The sequence below is a fragment of the Trematomus bernacchii genome, unplaced genomic scaffold (assembly GCF_902827165.1).
Source record: "Trematomus bernacchii unplaced genomic scaffold, fTreBer1.1, whole genome shotgun sequence".
Taxonomy (NCBI): Eukaryota; Metazoa; Chordata; class Actinopteri; order Perciformes; family Nototheniidae; genus Trematomus; species Trematomus bernacchii.
This window is the reverse complement of record NW_022987567.1, coordinates 6,032,427-6,060,123: the sequence shown is the minus strand read 5'-3', so window position 1 is coordinate 6,060,123 and position 27,697 is coordinate 6,032,427. Positions and strand designations below refer to the sequence as shown.

At 42.2% G+C, this 27,697-nt stretch overlaps 3 protein-coding genes across 5 annotated transcripts in view; 1 reads left to right on the top strand and 2 right to left on the bottom strand.

Annotated features, from left to right (window-relative positions):
• Positions 1 to 4,244, bottom strand: part of LOC117478721 (ras-specific guanine nucleotide-releasing factor RalGPS1-like) — a 53,254-nt gene extending 49,010 nt beyond the window's left edge. Inside the window, exon 1 of one of the 3 annotated variants that reach the window (XM_034125624.1) lies at positions 4,170 to 4,244. The gene's annotated coding sequence lies outside the window, so the exon portion shown is untranslated. Of the gene's footprint in view, positions 1 to 1,585; positions 2,170 to 4,169 lie in introns of those variants that run through there. The other 2 variants (XM_034125623.1, XM_034125625.1) reach the window with 2 other exon arrangements.
• On the top strand, positions 4,214 to 12,439 carry LOC117478723 (trithorax group protein osa-like). The gene is given in 6 exon segments (XM_034125626.1): positions 4,214 to 6,266; positions 6,986 to 7,174; positions 7,659 to 7,935; positions 7,937 to 8,039; positions 8,445 to 8,632; positions 10,486 to 12,439. Coding segments are annotated over 6 exon segments (3,222 nt in total). The 5' UTR covers positions 4,214 to 4,261; the 3' UTR covers positions 10,946 to 12,439.
• A 1,967-nt stretch (positions 12,440 to 14,406) lies between these two features.
• ccni (cyclin I) lies at positions 14,407 to 27,186 on the bottom strand. The gene is made up of 10 exons (XM_034125846.1): positions 26,961 to 27,186; positions 25,079 to 25,235; positions 22,345 to 22,479; positions 21,347 to 21,421; positions 20,719 to 20,859; positions 19,583 to 19,711; positions 19,362 to 19,463; positions 18,213 to 18,372; positions 17,744 to 17,937; positions 14,407 to 15,935 (listed from the first exon to the last, which is right to left on the bottom strand). The coding sequence occupies exons 2-10, from the start codon at positions 25,190 to 25,192 to the stop codon at positions 15,735 to 15,737; spliced, it is 1,251 nt and encodes a 416-aa protein (XP_033981737.1). The 5' UTR covers positions 25,193 to 25,235; positions 26,961 to 27,186; the 3' UTR covers positions 14,407 to 15,734.
• Positions 27,187 to 27,697: the final 511 nt, after the last annotated feature.

Below are 27,697 nucleotides of genomic sequence, written 5' to 3'. Positions count from 1 at the left end.
ATATTAAGCCATATCTTGCTTACATGTTTTGAACTTTAAACACAATGTGAAACAGGCGAACATTGATCTTTACACTATAGTATATTACTTTATTATAATATTACACTAGCTGCTGTTTTAAAATAATATAAAAAGGTCAACATTTTTAAGGTGTTTACTGAGTTCTGTGGTGTTTCAAGTTAACATGTTTGAATGGTGAAATGCACATTAGTAGATACAGTATGTAGGACTAACAAGTCAGGCATTTTTAAGTCATGCATATTGAGACCATATTTTGTATATTTTGAGTGTGTTTTTATATGAATTGTAGTGTCTTTGAGTACCCTGAAAAGTGCTCTACAAATCAAATGTATCATTCATATATTTTATAATTGGTATAACTCAACAATTTCATACAATACTTCTTATAGGGAATCATGTAGAGGGTACGGATCCATTCTCACTGTCACAACAATTTCGTTTCACTTTCCTTTTTTAAATGTATGTTGCAACCTCGGTCATAAAGTTGTATATTTTGCTGCAGATTTGTCCGCAACAGCAATTTGGGAAGCAGTGGTAAGATCCACAATGATGAAAGCACGTGACTACAGTCCGTGAACATTTCGTATTGTTCGCAGTGCACACAGCTGCAAAAGAGACTGCACACGTAGTACATTGACCCCTGAGGAATAATAAAGGAGTGGTTTGTCTTTGTCCCACCCTAACATGAGGATAATTAGATGTCAATCAAACCCAGTCTGTACAGAATCAAGCTGAATAGGTGAAAACACCCCTGAGTGTGTTCAGACTCCACTATGGAAGTTCATGTGCCAGTTCCACCTCACAGATTTACATTTACCTTCGGTCATACACATAAATCTTCACTCCATTTTCCTTACACTTGCTTTTCATGGTGGGTTTAAATTAAAAAAAATATACTAGATGTTAAAATGAACAGGAAAAACATGAACTAAAACGATTGTCTTGTGTACAAACATGCAGCTATAAGGGACTACTGTTTTTTATAGTATGGTCATAAACTAATATCTAATATTTATTGCTATCATGGTGTCTTGCTTGTAGTAAGAGAGAATGGATGTATTGTGACAGAGACATTACAAATACTGATGGTTTCTCTTGCTGTGTTTTTCCTTGTTTATTATACCATGTCCTTGTCTATTGTGATTGAGGATCAATAGCAGTACTGAAACAGTAAGTCGTAGAGTTATATTACTTTTTTGTTTGTAAACTACAGGGGGTAATTGAGGGCTGGGGTGGGAGGGCCCAATAAAAGCTTGATCCGGCCCTGAACAGAACACAAACATGTTTAGACAGCCGGGATTCAAACGGTTTCTCTCTCACACACACACACACACACACTCACACAAATCTGAACAGCAAACGTAAACACACACAGCGGTCATGTCCATGAATCATGTGTATCTGTCCGAATAATGTGTGACACTGCGTTTAAAGCCCACATGCATCCCCCGCCAGGCCTGCTGCTGTGTGTGAGTAGGTGAGTTTGTGTGTGAGAGTGTGTGTGTGTGTGTATCAGTGCTGCATAGAAACACTGAGAGCATGCTAACGCCTCTGCGGTGCTTACCTTTCCACCAGGCACAGTCCCTCGCTGCTGCTGATGCTGCTGCTGCTTTATTAATAAACACGGCAATATGAGTCCACATTAAAAGGAATTGAGCCGCGGTGGTTGAATGCACCCAGGCGGTGTTTTCCCAGCAGTGTCCAGGGGGGTTAGTCCTCCTTTAAGACGAACATGAAGCCAAGGTCGTAACGTTTGGTTCGCAGGGTCCACAAACCGTGCGGGATACATTAGACGAATTCATACAAACATGGCTGTGACAAATTGTCTCTACTCGGGGAAAAAAAAGAAGTGAAAATGAATAAATACCGACAGCAGGAAGTGACAGGTAGGCGCACTTATCTTGACAGCCAGGTGTATGGACTAATCATCCGCTGGAATCCGCAGAGAGATCCCGCCTCTAAAATCAACCAGCCAATCAGAGCGATGCTCTAAGCTAGCGTCCTTCAGACGCAGGTGCATCTATGACGCGTTCAGGAGCTTTCTGCAGGCTCGTACATCACGGTACGTACATCGTGGTACGTTCTCAAAATTTGACAAGAAACACAGATTGACATGGACATGAAAGAGAATATTAAATATTGACACACACACACACTATCTACATTTGAATATTGAATAACATTTCTCCTCTCTTTTCATCATCTGGATACAGGCTAGATAGCTGTTCCTACTCTCGGCTAATTATATCAGTGAGATCATGTGGTAGAAAATGATGTTAGCCTACCTTGACTCTACAGAAACTGCAAACTAAAAACATAACAGTGGTACATTAAAATGAGGGGGGAAAGAAAGAAAATAAAAGGAAGAAAGACAAAGAAATGGTTTTATTTTATTTTACATTTCAAACCACACTCTGACACATGTGTGCTTTTATAACATTTTATTTTCAGTAGCACATGCATAACAAATATTGTGCAACATGGCTGCAACTGATCTTGAGAATAATTTCGTGGAAAGTATTTGTAGTTAGCCTCTTGGGAGATGGGAGAATACCCTTTAACAGGCAATTAAGTAAATTGGCTTAGTGGTGCATTCAAGAACCGATAGATTACACTCATTTTTTAAACTCGGCTATAATTCTTCTTAAAGCCTTGTTTATCTTAAGAGAGAAAGTGACCCTTTGCTATTCTCCACCACTTTGTCAGAATAGGCATCAAACAGCAGTTTATATTGGAGCCACGTACAATTTTTTTTAGGTTGGAACTTTTTGTCCTATAAATGTTTTTTCAAGCATCAAATACATTTAAATACTCCAGATCGTCTATAGTTGTATATTGTTATCCAACATTAAACTCCCTAATCATCGATACAACACTATGAATAATAATAATATAATAATATTGTCTTTATTGTGCTTTATTGCATGTCATTTGATTTATGTTTTATATATCCTATTTGGAGAATAACATGAGATTTGGCCTTAAGTAGGACCTCTTTTAGTTTTGAGAATATGAACTGTATAGGTCAAATCATCTTTATATTCCCAGTGCTCTCTCCTGCTGGCTCAGGTCTGCTCCAGTGCGCCTTCTGGTGGCCACGGTGTGTATAGAGAAGAAGGGATAATGAGGACAGAGTGAAGACATCTCTTCTGCTTGTGTTGCTGAGCATCTGCAGCCTTTTATACCTGCACATTTTTCATGGCAGAAAATAATGTACATGAGTAGTGGGGAGTATTCGACGTTGAAAAAAATGTGCACTTCAATGACAAAATATGTGGATTTTTGACGTATGTTTCAAATGATGGAGTGGATCTGCACAGGAATACTATTTAATGAAAGATTGGGATATATTTAACCTGCTAACATTATTTAACAAAGACACCAAAAACATTATAATAGTTTATTTATTCTGCTTATAAAACATGTTCAAAATAAATATTCAAAATCTGGTTTATTGTAGATTTACACATAGGCCTACAAGGAATTTGCTTTTGCTTATAATGGTAAAACACAATTAGAGGAATTAGGTTGTAAGAAATATGAAAATATATAACTATTCAAAAGGAGAAGTACTCAGATCTTGTACTTGAGTACAAGTAGAAGTACCAGAGTGTAGGAATACTCTGTTACAAGTAAAAGTCCTGCATTCAAAATTGTACTCAAAGTACAAAAGTATAATCATCAAAATATACTTTTTTACAAATTGTACTTAAGTACAGTTAGGGTGACCCGATGTCCTGCTTTATGGACATTTGATTGACAGTCGCCCTTCTAAAACGTGGCTTTTATCCAATGGCTGTTTAGAAACTCCAGAGAGTGCCATCACTATAAATGTCAGATGTCAATCAATCAACAAAGTTTGGAAATGTATTTACTTATGGGTGTAGCCAGTGAGAGCGATTCCCAGAGAGTTTTTAATGACGTGTTTTCTCAATCGCACTTGCAGGTGAATACAATTTGAGATTGCAAAAAAGAAAAGTGTCCCAAACAAACTACTCTTTTCCCCACATGTGGCTTGTTTGCACCTGGTTAACCAAAGTGCAGTAGGCTACTTGAGTTATGTACTTAGTTACAATCACCACTGGTACTTGTGCACATCCGGGTTGTTAGTTCCCTGCAGGAATGTAGCAGGTGGGCTGGATAAATACCTGCGGCAGGCGGAGCTCCCTTCCTCTCAGAAGCAGCTCTGCGACCTTTGAGCCCGGCAGAGAGGCAGCATACAGCGGGGTTTGGGAGCAGAATGGCCACAGACTTCACTCAGGACACCCTGTTGCATTTCCTCCAGATCAGCGGAGGCACGGTGAAAAACGCGGACCTGGTTCTGCACTTCAAAGACTTCATTAGGGACCACCCGGATCGGAACCGAAACCGGGAGCTCTTCAAGAAGTTTGTGAACTCCGTGGCCACCGTCCGACAGGTGGAGGGAGTCTCTCATGTGGTCCTCAGGAAGAAATTCAAGGGATATGTTCCCGGTGACGGCGAAGGGGGCTCTTCGGAGCGACTTCCCGCCGCGAAAGGAGCGGATACCTGCCCGGAAAACGCAGAGACGCCTCGGCAGAAACCACAGCTCAGGGAGGGGACAACACCCGCCCCGCCGGGAGTCACCGCTGAGAAAACGAGCCTACCTGTGGCCGGGATCATGCCCAACAACAACAACACCGTGCAGACAAATCTGAACATGAAGCAGCAACAGGTGAGCAGCACACCTGAAGTGTGTGGTAGAACAGCAGCAGCCAATCAGATCCCAGAGAAAAGAGAAGTGAAGACCACACCTGTCCAACATCTGATCACTAAAGTGGGACAGCAAAGGGTTGGGTTTGGGCCCGGGGTCACACCTGTGGTCAGACATGAGACCCCTCCTCTTCGTCAAGTGCCTCCTCTTCATCAGGTGCCTCCTCTTCATCAGGTGCCTCTTCATCAGACCCCTCCTCTTCATCAGGTGCCTCTTCATCAGACCCCTCCTCTTCATCAGGAGCCTCCTCTTCGCCAGGAGCCTCCTCTTCGCCAGGAGCCTCCTCTTCGCCAGGAGCCTCCTCTTCGCCAGGAGCCTCTTCATCAGACCCCTCCTCTTCATCAGGAGCCTCCTCTTCGCCAGGAGCCTCCTCTTCGCCAGGAGCCTCTTCATCAGACCCCTCCTCTTCATCAGGTGCCTCCTCTTCGTCAAGTGCCTCCTCTTCATCAGGTGCCTCTTCATCAGACCCCTCCTCTTAGTCAGGAGCCTCCTCTTCGTCAAGTGCCTCCTCTTCGTCAGGTGCCTCTTCCTCAGACCCCTCCTCTTCCTAAGGAGCCTCCTCTTCCTCGGGATCCTCCTCTTCGTCAAGTGCCTCCTCTTCGTCAAGTGCCTCCTCTTCGTCAGGAGCCTCCTCTTCGTCAAGTGCCTCCTCTTCGTCAAGTGCCCACTCTTCATCAGACCCCTCCTCTTCGTCAAGTGCCTCCTCTTCGTCAGGAGGCTCCTCTTCATCAGACCCCTCCTCTTCGTCAGGAGCCTCCTCTTCATCAGACCCCTCCTCTTCATCAGACCCCTCCTCTTCGTCAGGTGCCTCCTCTTCGTCAGGTGCCTCCTCTTCATCAGACCCCTCCTCATCATCAGACCCCTCCTCTTCATCAGACCCCTCCTCTTCATCAGACCCCTCTGCTGAGTGCCCCACGCCTTGCCAGACACAGGCAGAGCTACAAATCTGCCGTCTCTTATGATGATGATGAGGATGAGGAGGAGGAAGAGGAGGAGGTCCAGGCGAGGCGGGGTTCAGCAGGAGGAGCGTGGCCCCCCAACTATCCTCTGGGAGACCTGGGGAAGGCCCTCTCCGCCTCCTCGCCCTGCGTCATAGATCCACAGACCTCTCCTTCTATATCCTCCTCCTCTTCCTCTTATGCATCGGAAAGGAAGCTCCCGAAGATTTACGTCCAGGATGTGGAGGAGGGGAGACGGGGGCCAACACCTGGGTCTGTTTCAGGGGAAGGGTCCTCCACCAGACGGAGCCTCCCTTTAGAGGCGGAGCGCTTCACCCCATCCTCTGACAGAGATACAGGGGTGGTGCCTCGCCGCGATGGACCCAAATACGCTTACCCTACAGCTGTCCTCCTGGGGCCCGATCAGAGCGGGGGTCAGAGGCTCTGCTCCAGCCACAGCAGCATCTTCTCCCCCTCCTCTGACCCAGAGTTCTCCAGCAACAACTGGCCGCTGTCGGGCTCCTCCAGAGGGTCCGGGTGGAACAGCAGCTGTGAAGAGCTACAGGCAAAACCAGGTCAGGATGACTTTATTTGTCCCACATTATTATTAACAGCAGAAGTATAGAGCGGTTAAGCTAAGAGAATAGACTTGCATATACAAAAGATCAAATAACTAAGTGTGCACACGTTATTAATAATACAAAATACAAACAAATAGCAGATAAGTTAACACGTAGCTGTGTATTCTTTGACCATATAGAAATTAAAGAGGTAGCTGGTGCTGTTTACAGATTGTAAATGAATTGAAAGACAATAAAGCCTGAATTGCACGAGGGTTTATTGCACATGCAGGTACAACTGAACTCTGTACAAGATTAAAAGGTGAAGTCTATTGGTGATCTTTATTTCCCCTTATCTACATCGTGTGTGTGTCAGCAGATATGATGTGGTTGGGGCTTTTAAATAATAGTTCACAAACCAATGGGAGGTCATGCATTTCAAATACTTCCAATGCTACATTTTTGTGTGTTTCTTTTATATGTACTGAAATGTGTAAGTCTGTTCCTAAAATATATATGTTTATGGAGACCATAATATGTAAAAGCTTCCATTGACTAGATTGCAGAGCTACTTGGTGAGGTCCCAGTTCACCTCCTGCCCTGCCGTGGTGCCCTTGAGCAAGGCACCGGGACATCCATACAAATCTCCTATAAGACATGTATTCAGTGCATGTGACACAATGTAAACCATGTGCATGTTTAACATTGGTTTTGTTGTAAATCTGCTGTGTCAGCAGGTGCGGTTAGGGGCGGGTCTAAAATCCAAGAAGTACTCCACCGAGCCCAGGGGCAAAAATTGGAGTCGCAACATGCCGACAGCCATTTCCATGACAACCAGGAGCCAACCGGTTATTTGTCACCATTCCATCACTCAAACGACCACAACTCTACAGTTGGTGTGGTGCCCTGGCATCTTTCCACAGGTCAGAGCTGGAGTCTGTAGGACTTAATTAAAGAGTCCTACAGAGAGACCTATTACATCTTACACACAACATGTCATTTAGGATAATAGATTGCCCTTTAAACCTTTTAGTTAAAGGTGGGGTAGGTAAGTTTGAGAAACCGGCTCGAGATACACTTTTTGTTATATTCCATGGAATGCTCTTAACATCCCGATAGCAATGAATATCTTAAGTGCTTTGACAAAAAATCCATAAAAAAACGTCATCTGTGGAAGCCGTAGTACTGTAAAAAGCACGACCAATCATTTTAGCCGGCCCGGCTAAAATAACTGGATGGCCTGCCTGCCTGTCAGCCTTCCATCTGTGCACCGGTGTGAGCCTTTACAGACCATTTACTTGCACTAAAACCTATATATCACACTACAGGATAGGTAGAACCCTAAAACAACAGAACAGGGCCTCTTTAAGTGAAGGGTCTGAGTACTTCCTCCCCCTCTGCTCGCAGGAGATCTCTACGACGACCGAGAAGACGCAGAGTCCAGCGAAGGCTCCGCCTCCTCGCAGCCGCGGCGGGGGGCCGCTCGGCGAATCAGCAGCCGGCTGAGGAGCAGGATGTGCCGCAGCCTGGGAGCCGATCTGGACCAAATCCTGCAGGAGGAGGCGCGTGCGGGGGGGGGGCAGCGAGGCGGCCCGACTGAACCGCCTCCACCTGATCTCCTCGTCTCTCAGCCTGCGGTACGACCTGTCCACCTCCTCCCTGTCGTCCTGCTCCACCCCCCCCAGCTGCCACAGCCTGGCAGACCTGGGGGAGGTCAGAGGGGGGAGGAGGAGCTCCCCCTGCACCCCCGCCTCTAACACCAATGACCAGGAAGGGCCCACTAGACAGGTGAGACTGATGGACATTGTGTATTCGGGGTTGTGGGAAACAGATTGACAATAAAGTTGACTTTGACTTGACTAGATATTGTCTTACATTTAAGTCATCGAAATATCGCATAAGTGTCCTTATCTGGTTTTACATGCTGACAGTAAAGTAATGTCATTTTCAGTAAGATTGACAACTAGCAACAAAGGCTCTTTACTTTGTCTTGTCAACAAACGGGAAACAATAAAAAATGTTGACATGTGGTTAGTTTAACAAAACTGAACTGATTCCCGTTCATAGACTCCTTTATGTATGCACCATGACATCAAGTAAAATTCCTCGTACGTGTGAACCTACCTGGTAATAAACCTGATTCTGGTTCCCGTAAAGGACATTTATTAAGTGTATGTTTGCCCCTGTCCTCAGTCCCTGGTTCCTCTGGAGCCCAAGGAGCACGCCTGGCTGGTGAAGGGCGCGGCGGGGGCCTGGCCCGACATCTACACCCTCTTCAGAGAGGACTCGTCGCTGCTCAACAGGCAGGACTTCATCTCCGGCTTCACCGTGCTGCACTGGATCGCAAAGCACGGCGAACACAGAGTCCTCAACACCTTATGGTACGATGCTAGATGCTAGCTAGTTTGCTCTGATGGTTTTCTTTTTTTTTAAACTTTGTTTATTGCGTTTTTTCAACAGCATACAGTTATTTTATCAGAGCATGTGTCAAAAGCAGGTAAACAAATCTTCACTTTATAGATAAATAGGTAGAGTAACAATGTAAATACTGCTTAACACCACCAGGGCAAAGAAAATCCCACACAGACAGAAGACAAACAAACAGACAAACAGACAAACAGACAAACAGACAAACAGACAAACAGACAAACAGACAATAACAAATAAATAAATAGAAAACCAGTCAGCTAAAACAAAAATGTCGCTCGGATGATTTTCTGATGTCTAATGTATAGTCAATCTTTAAGACATGGTTTGCAGCCTAAGGGTCAAAAGGTCGGTTGCTTGCTACAATGATGTGTTATTTCCTGAGCTAAATATCTCATAGTTTGTCAAAATGTTATCAGATAAGACCAAGATATTCACAAACCCATGATTGTGATCTCTAAGGAGTAACCACCAGGCAAAGATTTTCACTTCTAAATCAAAGAATGTCGAGAACTTAACTGATCACATTCCTGCTCCCTTAAGGCTAATCACAAGGGTCAAATATTTTCAACTCCACTGTGTTTGGACACAAAGTGGAGTGAACTTTAGAGGCAGTGACGTCAATAGTAAGATATAAGCTGCTAAATATTTACATGTTTTACTTAATTGTGTGAAGTCGACACAAATTTACGTCAAAACGGACAAAACACATCCGTGACTGCACCATCTTCATTCAGCGGCTTTTAATCTGTAGTTGTTTTGTTGTATGTATGTTAAGTGTGTTGTTTTCATGAATTTTAGCATGTGAAGTGTCCTTGACAACCATGAAAAGCACTCTATAAATACAATGAATTATTATTATTAAAATGCACTTGAAGAATATCTATTCTCCAACAAAGGAAAATATACTTTAAATATATTTTCTGCAATGAGAAACTGATATTCTATTCTTCTGATTTTCCATTCTATTGCATTGTAATTACTGCTATATTTAATTGTACTATATTTTTTTATGTTATTATAGTTTTCTTTTAAAGGTCCCATGTCATGCTTTTCTGGTTATTACCCGTCCCCTTGTGTTATGTAGCTTTTTCTGCATGTAAACGGTCTGCAGAGTCACAAACCCTCAAAGTACACCCTGTAGCGAGTAAAACTCTAACACAGAAAAGACCTGTCTATGCTGCCCCAGAACGCCTCGTTGGAGATTTCTCTTTTTCCATTGTTTACTTCTCCGTTACGTTTGGACCAATCCGCGGACTTCCCCACACACACACACACACACACGGCGGAACGTTGCGAGGCTCACTGCTGCGAGGAGCGGGACACTGTGAGCTGGCTCACTGGTGTGGGGTCTGCGAGACAGAGAGACACCGCGGAACTCAGCCTGGGCACACACACAAACTCCCAGCCAGGCTGCGTGTGTGTGTGTTTCGGGCTGGGTTTCGCTGTGTCTCGCTGTCTCGCAGACGGCCACTGGGCTCACAGGGAGGGGGGGGGCAGGAGCTCCAACAAGCCGTTTAGGACAGAGAGTGAATACACATACTATACAGAGATGCTGTATGAGAAACCAATGTGAGTTTGGAACATTGCACAATATACATTTATTCTAGTAGACCTCAACAATGGAATTATGATCAGTAGAAATGGCCATGACATGGGACCTTTAACAGTTCTCTATCTGTGTTTTTTTCTTTTTGTTTAATTTTTATGTATGCACCACGACATCAAGTCAAATTCCTCGTACGTGCCAACCTACCTGGTGATAACCCTGATTCTGATTCTGAGATGTTCTCCATCTTGGTTTCAGGTATGGAGTTGAGAAAGCTGGTCTGACCTTCGATGTGAACGCCCGGTCGACATGCGGCTACACGCCCCTCCACATCTCCGCCATGCACGGCCACAAGAACATCATGAGGCTGCTGGTGACCAAGTTCAGCGCCGACGTGAAGCTGAGGGACACGGCGGGGAAGAGGCCCTGGCAGTACCTGAGCCGCGGCAGCGCTCCGGAGGTCTTCATGCTGCTAGGGGCTCCAGTCAAAGCTACAGGGGGAGAGGGGGGAGGAGTCGGGGGGGAAAACCCCAACGTGAAACAACGCCAGTCCCACCCTCGCCGCCGTCGCCATCACCTCTCCTTCGCCTCCCCCACCGAGAGGCCTCTGACCATGTCCGGCACGCAGAGGGTCAAAAGGTCCACGTCCATCGCTGCGTTCCTAAAACACAAATCACTGCAGCACTTCCACGGACACCAGTCTGACACCTCGGTTTAAACACTCTACTGGTGGATGAACTGGGATTTGGATTGGTTTGCTGACTTCTGCTCTTACCTTGTAGTCTAGTTGCCAACGGTGTGAACCCGGAAATGTAGAGAACCCCAAGGCTCTATGTTTGAAATGAGTAGGAAGTGTCCCAAGTTCATAGAAACCGCTGGATGCTAACTTGCATATGTTGTGCAATTTGCATTTATTAGCATATGCAGACGATGGCTACAACATTTATTGGGCGATATGGACCATTTTGGTGTGGTTTTCGAGGTACATTTAAGGATGGTGAATCAATTTCTTACAATTTTAGGATCAGAAATGGCAGTTGGAGTCCATAAAAACATTCAAATCTACCCAAAAAGTCATCAAAATCAGCCCACGGGGAAAACAAATAAGTAAACTTTCTGGATAAAACTGCCATTTTTGATCCTGGAAACTTCAGAAATGGATTCAACATCCTCAATAAACCCCAAAACAACTCCAAAATTGTCCAAAACAGCCAAGCCAATTTTAAACTAACATCTACATATGCTAAATAATGCTAATAATGCAACTTATGCTCATTGTGCAAACATGAAGGTTAGAATCCTGCAGTTTCTATGTGCTGGCGACTAACATAACACGTTGGTGTACTCAACATATCCTGGTTCACAACAGGACTCTATGAGCTGGCTAACAGTCTGTTCCCTCAGTTTGCATCTGTTGTGTCTACACACTTTTAAAAAAGGAATTCAAATGACTGCAACAACAGGAAGCACTCGTTTCTGCACCGGAGCGTTCAGTTTGACCAGATATGTATCCTGTGTTTGACAAAGAATGCTGGATCGGAGACGCCTGATGGATGAATGCAGAAGGATTTGTTAGCACTTGCAGATCAGCAAGGGGGGATCTGCTTTCAGTCGATGTGTGGAGACAAAAGAAACAGCCTGAAAATGAAATTGCAGTGAAAAGAACTTTGGGGAAGTAGTGGACAAAACATGAACACCTGTACAATAACATCTAATCCTACTACAATAGGACATTACTTGTTGCTGGCACTGAAGCAGAAGTGAGGTGGTTCATTCCAAAAGGAGATTATTATTAAAAAAAAATATGACTTATTACCTACAAAGAAAAGTAGTCGTTTAAGATACAAAATCACCAATTAACCACTTTGTAACATTTGTGTTTGTCCGGATTAAGCAATCAAGTTATTACACATTACTTTTGGACGAAGCTTAACCCTTACCCTAGTTTCATATTATGTATAGTACCGATGAGTCGTGCCAATTTTCTCTAAAATGTCCACAAAATATACTTTAAATAAGTGAGTACAATGCTGTAAATAATTATATTAATGATTACAAGACAAAGAGTTGGCTTGTGAGGGTGTGGTAACGGTTTGCACTTCATACAGGATTTGATGTAAAAACACACGTACTCACTTTGTAAATGATTGCTGCAATAAGTATATTTTGTACAGTTTTTTCACATCACAAAGTATTAAATGTTTCAAAGTTTGAGGTGTTTTGTTTTTATACAACTTTTTCTGACATCGTTGCTCAGTTTTTATTGATCTTAATGACTTTAGAAGCTATCTGCCATTTGTTGTGGTGCCCATAAAAAGACATTGAAAAGTTCAGAATATAACTCCAAGCTTTAATTAATACATAATACTGTCACTGCATTACTATCATTGATTGGACAAATAACATTCTTTACTACCCTTTAACCTCCAATCAGATGGTAAAAAAGGTTAATAACTATATATTATGTTGTCCTATTTGTCTTACCTAGTTCTTGTCTATTCTCTCATCTAATTGGAGGTAACTGAGAAAGAATACAATGATGAATTTCATAGTTTGTAATCTTTGAACTAACGGGCCGTTTCTCAATGTCGAGTATACCTTCTGCAGAGCCACTATTTCAAGTATACTACGTCATCGAGTGGCGCCGAATGCTGGGCATTTAACATGCATTTAAACAGTCCTTCGGCGCCACTCGATGACGTAGTATACTTGAAATAGTGGCTCTGCAGCAGGTAGACTCGACATTGAGAAACGGCCACGGTGTTATTTAAACCTCAAGTAAAAAGGACACTTAACTAAGATGGGTGCTGCCTTTTTTCTCCTTTCTTATTCAATGGAGTTATTTGGAGCTGTATGATTCTTATGCCAAAATAAAAAAGGTGTATGAATGACATGAGAGCTGACACACCCTTCATCTAACACCTCAGTCCCATCATGTGTATCCACCCAGCAGTTCTACCAACAGAACTTGTTTAACAGCTCTCACACACACACACACACACACACACACACACACACCACTTCAGGGGACATTACATTGACTTGCATTTCCTGGAGACTTATCAAGGTTCAAGGTTCAAGGTTCTTTATTGTCAATCTGACATAGCTACAGAGTAATTATGCAGTTGAAAATCTTATGTCACAGGCTTCTCCAACAATGCAACATAATAACATAACATAACAATAAGAGCAAGAGCAATACAAAAATAATAATAGTTATAAAAATGAAATAAAGTTATGATGTGGAATAGTGCAGTATGAGTCTATATACAAGTTATTGGAATGATATATATATATTAGGTATTAGATACATACTACTGAGTAGCAGTTGAATGTTTGATGTTGTTTCAACAGTTCAATTTTTTTAACAGTCTCACTGCCCGCGGGAAGAAACTGTCTCCGAATCTTCTTGTCCTTGCCCGGATGCTGCGGTAACGTCTGCCAGACGGCAACAGAAAGAACAGTTTGTGGCTGGGGTGATGGGGGTCTTTGATAATCCGTAGTGATTTCTTCCTGAGCCGCTGGGAGTAAAGGTCCTCCATGGATGGCAGCTCCGTCCTGGTGATGTGCTGTGCAGTTTTCACCACCCTCTGTAAAGCCTTACGATCGAGGTCGGTGCAGCTGCCGTACCAGGCCGTCATGCTGCCAGTGAGGATACTCTCTATCGTGCACCTGTAGAAGTTGCAGAGTATCCTGGAATCCATTTTGAACTATCCTAACCTTAACCATAACCAACACATGCCTTACCCTAACCCTTACCAAGTCTTTACCCTAAAATGAATGATTCCCCTCATGGGGACCTCCATTTGTCCCCATAAGGGAGGCGAGTCCCCACACGTGACTGTAAACAGATTTAGGTCCCCACAAGTATAGTAATGCTAGGACACACACACACACAGCTGTTTTTCTCCAGACGGAAAATGTTTTTACCAGTTTTGAAAACACCATAATGAGATTAGACTTGGTTTTACAGAATCTGATTAAGGTTGTTCCCTCAGTAGCACAACAGTACAAATCGTGTGTGTGTTTTCTGAGAGAGAGGTTTTCTTTGAACACACTCAGAGCTGTGTGCATCCTGTTAGACCTGTTGTTCTTATGGAGTTGGGTAATACAGTGTAACTTGTTACCTCGTGTGGCCTGTGAACAACATTTCTGTGTGATAAAAAAAGGACACTGAGCTTTCTGAGTTTTCATACTTCATGTCTTTTTATTTATTGGTTCATTCAAGTGCCCTGGAGCAGCGCCCAGCAGCTCCCACAGCAGGAGGAACAGAGCTTTTTGCAGGAATAAAATCATATTCAACAGAACTTCAAGGTGAAAACAGCGTCATTTTAACTTTTTTTGAACATTAAAGTGCCACTTGTCTTCTGGTGAAGCTCAGACACCAACTCAAAAAACACATTTCTGTCTCTTAGCTCAATATTAAAATGCTTTAAATAACTCAAGGTTGTTTTTATTACATGTGAATATATAGGTGTAATCCCCTCTTAAGTGCTTCGACACAGAAACCATGGAGAGTTTTATTTTACGAGGTCCCTTTGTTTGTGTAAAGGTCCCAAAACCTGGATGCTTCCATGAGAGAGCATGTACTTAATGAGGGAATAATCAAGACCTCTCATAGACGATGCATTCAAGGGGCTTCATTAGAAACTGTAAGCCTTTTATGTTTGTTTGGGGAAGAATAAAACAACCCTGAGAAACGTTCATTCAGTCAAGCCGTCACAACAAGCTGAGAGGGATATTTATATTAGCATCTTAATAACAATTAAAATTGCATTTCACTAAAAACGACGTGTCTCTGTCTGGGTGAGTAATGCAGATAATCGTCATTTGATTCACGACTTCAGAGAGATGAAAACATGCAGAGGTAGGTAGGAGAGAGAAGGTGATAGAATACAAACATAAATATATAAAATATACGGAGAGAATGGAAAAACAATAAAAGGTTGACAAACGATGAGAGAGAGACATGTAGGGGGGGGGGATGGGTGGAGTCAAATCTAGGTTTTTTTGAAGGTATCTTTTCTATTTATAATTTTTTTTTTCATTTTGTAGTATTGTATTCAACAGATATCATTAATTAAATATTAGCAGCAGCTTGTTTTTGTAAGTTTTTTCATGTTTAAATTTTTTTTTGGGGCTCTGTTTTCCTGTTGCAGGGCATGATGGGTAATGTCCTCAGGTCACACTGGGGGTTTGCACCGAAACCAAAACCATCTGAACCGCTGACATCACCCGCTGTATTTGTGTTTTAACATCAATATTTTCTTATTTTAATGTACGTTTCATCAAAGCAGCCGATTGAAGGAAACCTGTGATGAGCAACTTTCTGGAGCTGCCTTTATGTTGGTTTTTTATACAATGGTAACATTTCTTTTTGTCGCCTATTGCTCAGGGAGTTGCCCATCGCCTCACTGTTTTGGTCAGAAAACGTTATTTCTTTGTAATTCTCGCGATGATGATGTCAGCGTTGAGGTGGTTTTGGTTTAGAGCTTCCTGTTTGGTCTCTAGGAGGCACTGACTGGCTGCAGGGGGGGGCAGGGGGAGGAGCTGCCTTCCTGTCGGGGCATCAGGATGCTGCAGACACTCAGACCTCCTCCTCCTCCTCCACCTGGTGGTAGCGCCCCCTCCTGGACAGCGGTGGTAACGTCTTCGTTGTAGAGACGCTTGATGCCGTCGTAAATGTCGTCCACCTCCATCTCCTCCACCTGAAAACACACAGAGTTATATTGTGACTCTAGGGCTGCAACAGACTATCTTTATTATGACAATTACTTATTCTTTATTAGGATCCCCATTAGCACTAGCATGAGCAATAGGCGCTTTCACACCGGAGTACTATTCCCTTTTAGTTCCGATAGTTCCTGGGATTTTGCGTTCACACCAAAAAGAGAACTTAGTTCATGAGAACTTTTACCCCATTTTTCGTGCCTGCTAGAGAGGTGGTACATTTCTGATTGGCTGGGCGAATTGCAAACCACGCCCCGTAAAACTCTGAAAAGTTTTGTGAAACCGCCATTGTATTTGCTGGCATTAGCATTATTAGCATTAGCATTAGCCCCGCGCACCAACGGAGAGAGAATAACTTATGGCAACACAAAAAAAAGCGGTGGAGAGATGAGGAGGTGTCGGTGTTCTGGCGATTTACTCGGAAGGCTTCAGTAGAAGCTGCTGGGACTCCCAGCAGCTTCTACTGAAGCCAGTCCCCAACTCCGGGGACTTCGGGTGGCAGTATACGCCGTGAAGTTGTTTGCGGCCTGCCAGTAAACCCAAAGCAGAAGAAGAAGTGACGTCAGCGGCTTCATTTGCGTAATCTTCCCTCAGGAACTTATTCCGGTGTGAACGCGATCTGCTCTTTAGTTCCATGGGGGAACTAAGTGCTGGGAACTAAGTGCTGGGAACTAAGTGCTGGGAACTAAGTACGGCAAAGTACTTGGTGTGAAAGCGGCTATTAGCTATTCTTCCTGGGGTCCTCACACAAACACAACACATACATACATAAAACAAAACAGTTCATAATTTCATGCAATTTACAGTGCAATATGAAATGAAAACTAAAATGGTCGTCCAAACAAAAAAATACAAGTACATAATAATACATACATACCCACAGGTACTTTCATTACTTATAAGGCAGTTTGTATATGTTTGTAGCTGGATGTAACAGTATGAAGATTGATGCATGTAACAAGTTGGGCCTGGTTAATTCAAGTTTACGCTGTTAGCAACAGAGCTAGTAGTGATTAGCAAGGGATAATGTGCAGCGAGCGTGTCATTAAAGATTAACTCAAGACCCCTCTTAACGCTTATAACATGACTACTTACGTAACTCAATGATTGGACATGATTTTGTTGAATTCAAAGCGATTGCATTGTTTCTATTGCGCTGTTTTCATGATTTTGTTTCCATTTCCTTACAAATCCAAAGCTTTGTGATCTTTACAAATATAAAAATGAAAATATTCTAAAAGTATTCCCTGGTGTTTTCAGACTACTTTCTGCGGATTGATATGAGTGCACACGATCAAAGTTTCCTTAGCAACGTCTGCTATCCAGTAAAGAGCAGACCACTGAATGTCCAAATTGACCAATCAGAATCTAGTAAGTATATAAATAGTCAATCTTAGTATTTAACTAAGTTGAGTAATAAGATTAGCATGACGAGCTGATTAGCATGACGAGCTGATTAGCATGACGAGCTGATTAGCATGACGAGCTGATTAGCATGACGAGCTGATTAGCATGACGAGCTGATTGGCATGCGAGTCAGCCACACTATGGTGAGAATAAAAAACACTGGAGCTGGAAGAAGCTGGTTTAAGTGTATATGACAGTGTTTGTTCACATTTTACTGTATAATAATAAGCAAAAAACAGCTAACATTTAGATTTAAGAAGCTTGAATCACGGACGCTTAAAGAATAAATACTACTCTAATTAAATGACTTTCAAAATGTTGCAAATATCATGTCGTCTACATTAATATATATATGCTTTAAACAGAGTGACAGTGGTACCTTGCGCTTCGCAGACGCCTTGCAGCGCAGCGTGACCTTCTGCACCTTCGGGTGGCGAGGGCGGTGCAGGAGCTTGGGAGGAGAGAGGAGACCTGGCATGCTGCTGTTGGAGGAGGAGGTGGAGCTGGAGCTCTCCTCCCCCCCATCAGCAGGGGCCACCAGGACATGGTCCCTGGAAGACTCAGAGAGGATCCCTGGGGGAAGAAAAAAGTGACCTTATAAATACCTTTTTGTGTTGAAGTTCTCAAGGGAAAGTCGGTATTCAAATAAACAATCATACATTTAGCAGAATAATTGATCCTGTTTACTACTGAATGTATAGTAATAGATCCCTAATAGGTGAGAGAGCTCCTGTCTGCCATCAGGAGTTATATAGGATAAGGATACATATAAGCAATAATGGATTTTAACTAGGGATGCTCCGATCGCCAATTTTGGGGCCGATCGCCGGAATCAGTATCCATCGTACCCAGTGTGCAGCAGGAGGGCGAGGGGTCCGGGGGCTGCAGGGTGGTGCTGCTCTGCAGGGGTTGGTAGATGTAGACAGTGTTGGGAGGCAGGGAAGCTTTCAGTGTGGACAGACTACGAGCCACCAGCTCTCGACTCCGGATCAACTCAGAGTTGTCGATCTGAGAGGGAGGAAGGGAAGGAGAAGACATTTATCCTCTAAAGGCTTAGAAATGGCAGACATACTGATGATTTCATTATGCCCGGAGCCTCTGTGGAGCCTCGTTGTCAATGTGGTTTAGCTTTCCTAACATGATGTTCACCAGCTCAAATGTTACTGTTCCTTTTCATAAATCTACCGGATGTCGTTTTGACAGCAACGGCAGTTAGAAATTCAGCAATATCATTTATACAGCAGACACTGAGCTTTCATTTGCATAAACTAACTTTGTGACAATGATGTTGTTCTCGTTGTCCGTGTTCTTGAGATTTGAATAATGCATATACATATGAATATAACAAATGTTGAACCATTTTGAGGAACTAAAATGAAATGATCTCTGATAACAGCAATTGAAATAGAAACACAGATTTTCTCAGAGAGGAAGTTGGTTAATTCAAAGAGAAGACTGACACATTTGCAGGAATAACTTGAATATTCTCTTGGATTATAAAGTGTGCACCCCCAGAAATCCTCATTAACAACTTTAAAGGTGGGTTAGGTAAGTTTGAGAAACCGGCTTGAGATACATTTGTTGTTATATTCCATGGAATGCTCTTAACATCCCGATAGCAATGAATATCTTAAGTGCTTTGACAAAAAATCCATAAAAAATGTTCATCTGTGGAAGCCGTAGTACTGTAAAAAGCACGACCAATCATCTGAGCCGGCCCGGCTAAAATGATTGGATGGCCTACCTGCCTGTCAGCCTTCCATCTGTGCACAAACTTATCTCGTGCCCTCATTGGTCATGTGCGCGTTCGTGTGTGTTGGAGGAGGGGCTCTGTAAGGAAGTGGCAGATTTTTTTCGGTTGTGTATTTTCAAATTCTAGCGCACTCGAGCTGGTTTCTCCAAAATTACCTACCCCACCTTTAATATGTTCAACTTCTCCATCAACTTCTATATCCTGAACCTTCAGAGCTTCTGATTGTGAGAGAGTCAGTGTGTACCTGTGCCTTCCTCAGCAGCTCGATGGTGGGAGCCAGCCAATCAGGGCAACAGGTCTCCAGCTCCAGGGTGATGAGGGCCAGGGCCAGCATGGATCCTCTGAGCTACGGGAACACAGGAGGGACAAACATGTTCAGAGTGTGGGTAAACAGCGACTTCCCTCTGTCTTTGAATCAATGTTAAGAAGTGAAGTGTGTGTGTGTGTGTGTGTGTGTGTGTGTACCTGTAAGAGTGTGTGGTCAGCCAGACAGTGGTACAGTCTCCGTGTGAGCAGGGCGAGGTGCTGCGAGGGGTTCAGCTCCAACATGGAGTCCAAAAACCCAGAGCGGCACGACAACACCGTCGCATGGAACTATGGGAGGGGAGGAAAAGCAGGTAAAACATTATCTTCGGGGTCAAAATGTAATCTTTACCAGATGTTGACAAACAAATAAAACAGAAACTGGGTTTCCTCCTAACTAGCTTCTATATTTCTGGTCTCTATATGCTTATAAAGTAAGTTAAATGTCAGGGTAACGTGAGATTTTCGCTAAAAAAATAAAAAAGTGCTTCAATCGATGTGAAGTTGCCCTAGGTTTCATTTGTACTGCCACGTCCATTTCCTTCTTTCTATGACTTCACTGCGTCGAAAATGTACTCCGCATTGTGTCTAAACACACACATTTACAGCCGTACCATTAGTGGAGTTTAAAATATATGAGCTAAAGATTTGAGCCTAAGGGAGCAGGAATGTGGTCAGTAAAGTTCACACTAACACACTAGCAGTTGGACAGTGTCTATTTTTCTCATCACATCTACAATACAGTCTTTTATGTCATTAGTCGTGATAATGGTCCCAAGCCAGATGACAATAATGGTTGAAATGACATAACATCTACCAATGAGTAATGAGTAAAACCTATTAAGCTGAAGCAAAAAAGTTTATTTTTTCCCCAGCAGGTGTCACTAATGGCACTGATGAGAATGATGTGTCTCTACTGGGACATGTGTCCACGCTTTAATGTTCAAAAAGCTCTTTATTTTTCTCATACTGCCTGTGTTGCAGCACCTCTTTTCACCCTCTGTCTGAAACCAGAACCCAGTCTGCTCTGATTGGTTAGCTGGCCGGCTCTGTTGTGATTGGTCAACCAGCTTAGAGATGTCTCGCCCCAGACCATTTACATGCACAAAAACATATTTAACAAACTACAGGGAAGGGATAACCCCAAAAGCATAATATGGCCTCTTTAAACAATTCAGCCTACTGACTTTGAGGGCCCTTAAAGCTCTGAGCCTGTCCTAACAGAGAGGCAATATGTGTATATGTGTGTGTGTGTGTGTGTGTGTGTGTGTGTGTGTGTGTGTGTGTGTGTGTCGTACGATTTGCAGGAAATCCAGTGCGGTGGCGGTGTGCAGATCCCAGCTCAGTTTGTCCAGAACGATCCGCTCCATCCTCAGGATCTCAGACGGAGAACAGCCACAGCTGCTGGAGGCTGCCAGCTCTTTCAGAGTGGGCAGACGCTGAGACAGACACACACACACACACCTTATCAAGTCCGGCTTCTGATAATCCGGGAACATTTTGTTCCTCAGATAAACACAGTGACATCCTGTCTTTGTTGAGGGACGTTTGTCCTCTACCAAATATTGATGTCTCTTCCTGAGATAGAACATGAGTATTGTGTTGTTTAAAAATGAATATGAATTTGTTTTCTTTACATAATTCGAGGTCTGAAACCACGGCATGCTTATTCTGTCCAGTTGTCATTGTCTGCAAATAACTAATAATATCTAAATGCAGATTTTCTGTTTGATATTTGAGAGAAATGTTGTCAGTAGTTGATAGAATAAGAAATGTTTATTTTGCTCAACCACAGACAATTAAAATGTAAAACCAGATAAAGTGATTCTGTAGTGGTCTCTTTATTGTTTCCAGCCCTGTGTGTTTGTATATATATTTATGTGTGTGTGTGTGTGTGTGTGTGTGTGTCGTGTTGCATGTGCTCACCTCGTCCTCCTCGCAGGTCTTAGCAGCCAGGAAGAAGCAGGTGATGGCGATGCAGCGCAGATACTTCGGACGGGCCTGAAGACAAAACGATCCATCAGTGAATCAATAAAATCTTGAGAGTTACAGCTCAAAGGTTCGTTAGAAGACATTTAATGTTTTTATGATGAATTATTATATTGTTTAATGTTGAATTTCCATCTCTTTAACCGTTTAGGATCCATATAGATAGGGATATGCAAGGCCAACAATAAATGCCACATAATCGTGGAATACATCATCTGGAAGTTCTTTTATATCTCATAAGTGATTAACTATATCTATATCTGTTCCTACTTATACAACATCTATGGTAAAAAGGTCTATAAAATCTTTTCTAACCACCTCATGGAGCCAACCTTAGTTTCATTTCTGCAGTTAGCTGCTGACAGCTGAGAAAATCAGCCGGTGACATCTGCCACGTCGTCTAAAAGTACAGCTTCTGATTAACCTTGGACATTTTATTCCTCAGTTAATAAAGAAGAACATCCTGTCTCAGGTGACCTTGCAGGACATTCAGAACTGACCCTTCCTGTTCCTGTGTAAACACTGACTGTCAATTGTAACAAAAGCCTTGTCAGCATATTTGCACAGATGCATCAAAAGGCTAGAATTCTTTTTATAAAACTTCCATTGTGGTATATGTTGATAATTGTAATGCAAAAAAAATAAGAGAGGAAATTAGTTTTAAAAATGTATCTGTACAATAACATTAGATGCAGTTGTAGAAAAATGTGTGGTGTAAGTAATAGAGTAACGAAGGAATGAGTCGTAACACCCGGACATTAGTCAGCATTTTAGCTTTGATCTGTGGTTAACACAATCTTAAGAAATGTTCAAGTTTTGTTCGACGAGATAAATATGTCCCACTGGTAAATGTGTCTTAAAAACAGCAGTTGCTATCAAGTGACTGAATGAGACTACTTAACATGATTAAAGTGGTACTGCTGGTGTCAGCGTACCTTGATGGGAGCGAGGAAGCGGTCCAGTATGCTAACAGCTAACACCAGGGTCTCTGGGTACAGCTGCAGGCTGCTGTGGAGATCCATCAGCCATCGCACGGCCTCGTCCCGCTGCGCAGGGGTGACGTCTGTATCCTGAGAGCACAGCACAATCTGAAGTCATTATGTGTTCCTCAGCGGGGAAATGTAAACCATCACAACAGCCAAGGCACAGCAGAGGTTTTAGAAGGGGCAAGTCAAATAAGATTTTCTTCTCCCCGTTCCTTTCTACCATGCGCTATAAAAAATTTAAAAAATAGTATAAGTGTATATGTTTTGTAAAGTGTACATGTTTTGTTTTAAAATAACTGCCATGTGGGGAATAAACAGTATTGAAGGAGCCAGTAAAAACATGAATACATTGTAAGAATAAGTGTGTATTGCACGTAAGCAGTGGTATTGCGCAACATTGTTTATGGTTAAAGGCAGTGGTTATTGCACAACGGTGACAGTCTCTGATCGAGGACATTATTGCGTCACATACTTGTAGTCACTTGAGTTATAGTTATGACAACAATGCCTTCTAATAAAAAGTGATTCATCGACTTGTAATGACGGCAAGGCATCATCACAGTGACACCATGTCTAAATACACTGCTTCTGCTTAATACTTTGAAAGCTAATGTGATGTAAGAAGGCTCATAATCAGAGATAATATACAGTGTTGTGTGTGATATTCATATTTCAGATTTGGGGAGGTTTTGTGTATTAAGCTTTGAACATCAATCTATATTCTCTTTCAAGAAAACTGTCATTATTTATGATGAGGATACATAATGAGACAGAAGGTTTTCTCATGATCAATAAATGTGGTTTTACTCAATAAGAAATGGTGTCAAGACAACCATTAAGCTAATGATAATTAGAATAAATGGTATGTGCCAAAAAGGAGAATATTTGAGAACAAAAACCACTATTTCTTGAGAAAAATGAATAGACCAAAAGTGACATTTTACCATTGTTTAACCAGACGAAAAACGTAGCTGACAATTAAGTTACGATAAAAATGTTTGAGTATAAAAAAAAAGGGGGGAATGATAATGACAAGTAGAAAAAAAACCACACAGTTATAAAATAATCATTGACTTAAAATAAACTTTTATCTTTTAAAAATACAAGGTAAAAGGGGATCTGAATTAGCGGAACGGAAATTTGGTATTTGGACATTTCGGAATGGATATTTCACAGGTATCTGACATCTTGCGGGGGCTTTCCTGTAAACTGGGGTGTGATGAAACAAACGTTTAGACATCGTCTGAAGGTGTGGAAACTGGGTGAGATCAGCTGAGTGTGTGTTGCTGGATGTGATGAAACGTTGCCTCAGTGCTGATTCATTAACACACACCTTTCCTCAAACTCCGTACTGTACCTCTGACAATATTTAACATTTCAACGCAATACTTCCACTTCTCCAAACTGAACAGCGCTTCCACTTTTAACTCAGATGAACTCAATTTTTTCAAATTGCCGTATTATTTATTGTTTCTTTTAATGTATATTTATTTTTCTTGTACACAGTTCTTCATTTTATAATAATTAAAGTATACTTAAATAACTGCTCTTATTTTATGTTTTAGTTTTTCTTACTGTGTTTATGTATGCACCTTTAAACACCAAAGCAAATGTCTTGAATGTGAAAACCTACTTGAATGAACAGAACTCTGATTCTTTGTTAAGTGACTCACTGCTTTCCTGAATTATTGCTGATTCATGATAACATGTCTGTAAGTGGTGCATCCGAGCTGGGAACAGACTACTTTGGAAAAAAACATCCATCTTCACAAGTCATCCATGTATTTACATCTTTTCAAAAACCAAAATGAAAAATATGTATTTCTAGAATTAAAAAACCTCCTTAAAAAAACATTATATTGGTTTACTTTATAGTAAATTGTAATGTGAACTGTGTACATACTTGTACGATATTCCTATCGTATTATTATTTCGGCCCCTACTGTATACATCATTTTGGTAAATTCTTACCTTGAAACTAATTGTTTCAATATATGATTTAAAAACATATTTATCATAAGGTTTGTAGTAATGTGAGGTCTTTTACCAAAAACGATGTGATAAGATATTTGTGGGAGGGCTTTCCTGTATGTATTAATATTGAATTAGCTCAATCAAAACAATATCAATTTGAGTATTTTCTATTTTGATGCCGTTTTGAGTAGTTCACCCTAGCAAGCTCTGAACTGCGACTGATTTGAGCTTGTGCTTTCTCCAGAAACATACACCAAACTATTTATAAAAGTCAGTTATTACAGTATGTCGGGTAGCTTAATGCCTTAGAATGTCTTGTATATGTTGATTTTATTGTTATTATTATTTTATTTCAATGTTGTTTTTTGTGGTTAAGGTCTGCTTGTTTTTTTTGGTATTGTTGACCCTGGTAGAATGGTCTCTTTTACTCCCTTTATTGTACATGTGAGGGTCTATGTATGTATGCTTTCTGTGTTTGACAATGTCACAAATAAATCATATATTAAAAAAAAAGTCAGTTATTGAGTGTTAAAGTTGGTTGTCTTTTGGGGAAACATTGATGAGTCTGTTGCTTGAGTGAAGCTGCATCGACGCAGCTATTCAATTGGCCAAAGTTCAAGCACCGGCATGTTTTTGTTGTTGAGATGTATTTTGTCCTTTACTCCGTGCATCAGTGAATGAGTGGATGCAACCAGGGTTAAACACTCACCTGTGAGGAGTACTTCTTTGGCACGTAGAGCTTCCACATCTTGGCTTCCCTAGAGGCGGCCTTTTCCAGGAGAAAAGACAGCCTCTGGCGTCCCCAGGGTTCGAAGTTCTTCATTCTCACCCCTGGTTAAGCCTACCTCCCCACTGGATACAGCTACCTGCAAAGTGAGTGACACATCAGAATCACATTATCATACTCAGTTGTTCAGACAAACAATACTTGGAAAAACATTAGGGATTGAGAAATTATAGATGTAGACCAGGGGTGTCCAAACTGAACAAAAAAGTGAGCGATCTTTTTTTCCTGGAACTTTCAGAGTCTCTTTACACAGAGTGGACACATGTTTGGAGATTTCTCTTTTTTCTTCCTGGGTACAGTGACGTGCCCATACCCAAATGGACCCATTGGTCCAAATGGACCAACCCGTGGAGCCGTTACGTTATGTCCGCGAAGCCGCTACGTTAAGTCCGTGGACTTCCTCACACACACACACTCAATCTTTTCTCAGCTGCAGCTCCGCCGATTTCTCCTCCCTGAGACGGCAGGACGTGGCGAGGCTGTGAGTTGGTGTGTGAGCACACACACAAACTCCCAGCCAGGCTGCAGGTGTGTGTGTGTGTGTTCGGGCTGGGTTTCGCTGTGTCTCGCTGTCTCGCAGACGGCCACTGGGCTCATAGGGAGGGGGGGGCAGGAGCTCCAACAAGCCGTTTAGGACAGAGAGTGAATACACATACTATACAGAGATACTGTATGAGAAACCAATGCGATTTTGGAAAATTGCACAATATAAATCTATTCTAGTAGACCTCAACAATGGAATTATGATCAGTAGAAATGGCCATGACATGGGACCTTTAACTTATGAGGCAATATACCTCATCTCTAGTGAGTGGCCCAGCCCTTCGTATATTTTTCTGTATGTGGCCCTAGTGAAAAAAGTTTGGACACCCCTGATGTAGACAGTCTAATGTAGGACATATTCATAAACAATATTCACTGACAGTCAGTTGATCTATAGCAGTTTGATTCACAATCTGTTTGGCTTAAGACCTCTAAAACACAGATGGTATCTATTTGCAGCCCCTCATCAGCTGTGTATGTTGAGAAGTTGTGCAGACTAGGACTTTTTAGAGCCAAAGAGCAAATCATGACAAGGAGAACAATATATATAAATTACTTTTGGACAAACCCATTACTTTTCTGCTTTCCTTTGCATTAAAATGAATGGAACAATCTGAGCATGTAAGCTAGCTGAGGAAACCTGGTGGTCATGTTTGTTTATTCAGGGAATTTTAGATACTAAGGACCATCCCGTTAGGATTTCTCAATTTGTTCAAATACAGTCTATGGTGCAAGCAGTCCCCAATAAACCGTAGTAACGTTACCCACAAACTGTGTTAGCATAAAGCTAAAGTTACATAACTGCAAACTGACCAACCAAGAGGGTAGTTTGGACTATAGCTCATGCTAACTGTAACGAAAATAAGTAGTGAAACTAATATACTATTAATTTAGCAGGAACTTCAACCCCCTCCGGGAGTTCCCTCTTCTTTTTTTTTTGGAAACCACCGGGCCTCCTTGAGCAGGTGCATTCCGAAGTGTTTACTTCTATTTCTGACCTGATTACGACTACTCCCTGGAAATGAGCCTAGCGTCCCTACTGCGTCGCTAGCAGCTTTTTAGCTAACATGACACGGGCACAAATTCGTGTATAATGTATCCAACAAACACATGTTGAAAAACGTGTGGTACTTCCTTCTTATGGTGTCATGTAAAGGAGAAGGGTTGTGTGTGTTCCTTGCGACGAAGGTGCTAACTACACAACAGGGACCTTTAAATGGCTACTTCCCACCCAGCAAGTAGACGGAGCCCAAATCCTTACCTCCCCTGCGAAGCGGAGACAACCACAGTTGGATTTCATCCGGCCCTCTCAATCCCAGGATAAATATGGGGGTGAAATCGGGGACCCGTTCTTCGGTTTAATCGTCCATCTTGGCGTTCATGTTGCTACGTGTTGGGGAAAAGGGGTTTATACAAAATATATAAAAATAAACGGAATAGACCGATACGTCTACTTCCGAGGAGGGGACTGAGGGACGAGAGGAGACACGAGGCTCCGCCCACCTCCATGCAGAGGACAAAACAGGCTTTGTGGAATATTCCCATAATATTTTCTTTATTACAATATTTCTATAGCTCAGGGCAGCTCTGGCTCGGGGGTGTCCAAACTACTATTGCAAAGCTATGATGTAAGCTGTTTTTTTCTCTCAAAGCATATTCAAGTATCAAGCATAATTTACCTACATTTGATTAATTTTGCTAACTTAACCTATAAGCAAAACACCCCACTTCTAGTGAGTGGCACAGTCCTTACTATGTTTTTCTGTATGTGGCCCTCAGTGAAAAATGTTTGGACAGCTTTAGCTTTAGCTACTTTAAATGGGAGTATATATTGAGCCCACTATACTTCACGATATCTTCGGTGACATACTTTTTATTCTCCAAATATAGTTTGTTTTCAGTATATTGTGAACACATACAATACAACAACCTTGTTTATAGCATATTTGTAGAGGTATGTACAGCTAAAAATCAAACAGCATATAGGATAGGGGTCAG

Bases quoted from the DNA above. Each gene is read 5' to 3' on its own strand.
- ccni (XM_034125846.1), bottom strand. From the start codon at position 25,192: ATGAAGAACTTCGAACCCTGGGGACGCCAGAGGCTGTCTTTTCTCCTG. The intron at 22,480-25,078 runs GTGAGTGTTTAA...CTGTGCTCTCAG, and splicing joins CAAAGAAGTACTCCTCACAG to GATACAGACGTCACCCCTGC. The intron at 19,712-20,718 runs GTACGACACACA...CCCCTCCCATAG, and splicing joins CACTGGATTTCCTGCAAATC to TTCCATGCGACGGTGTTGTC.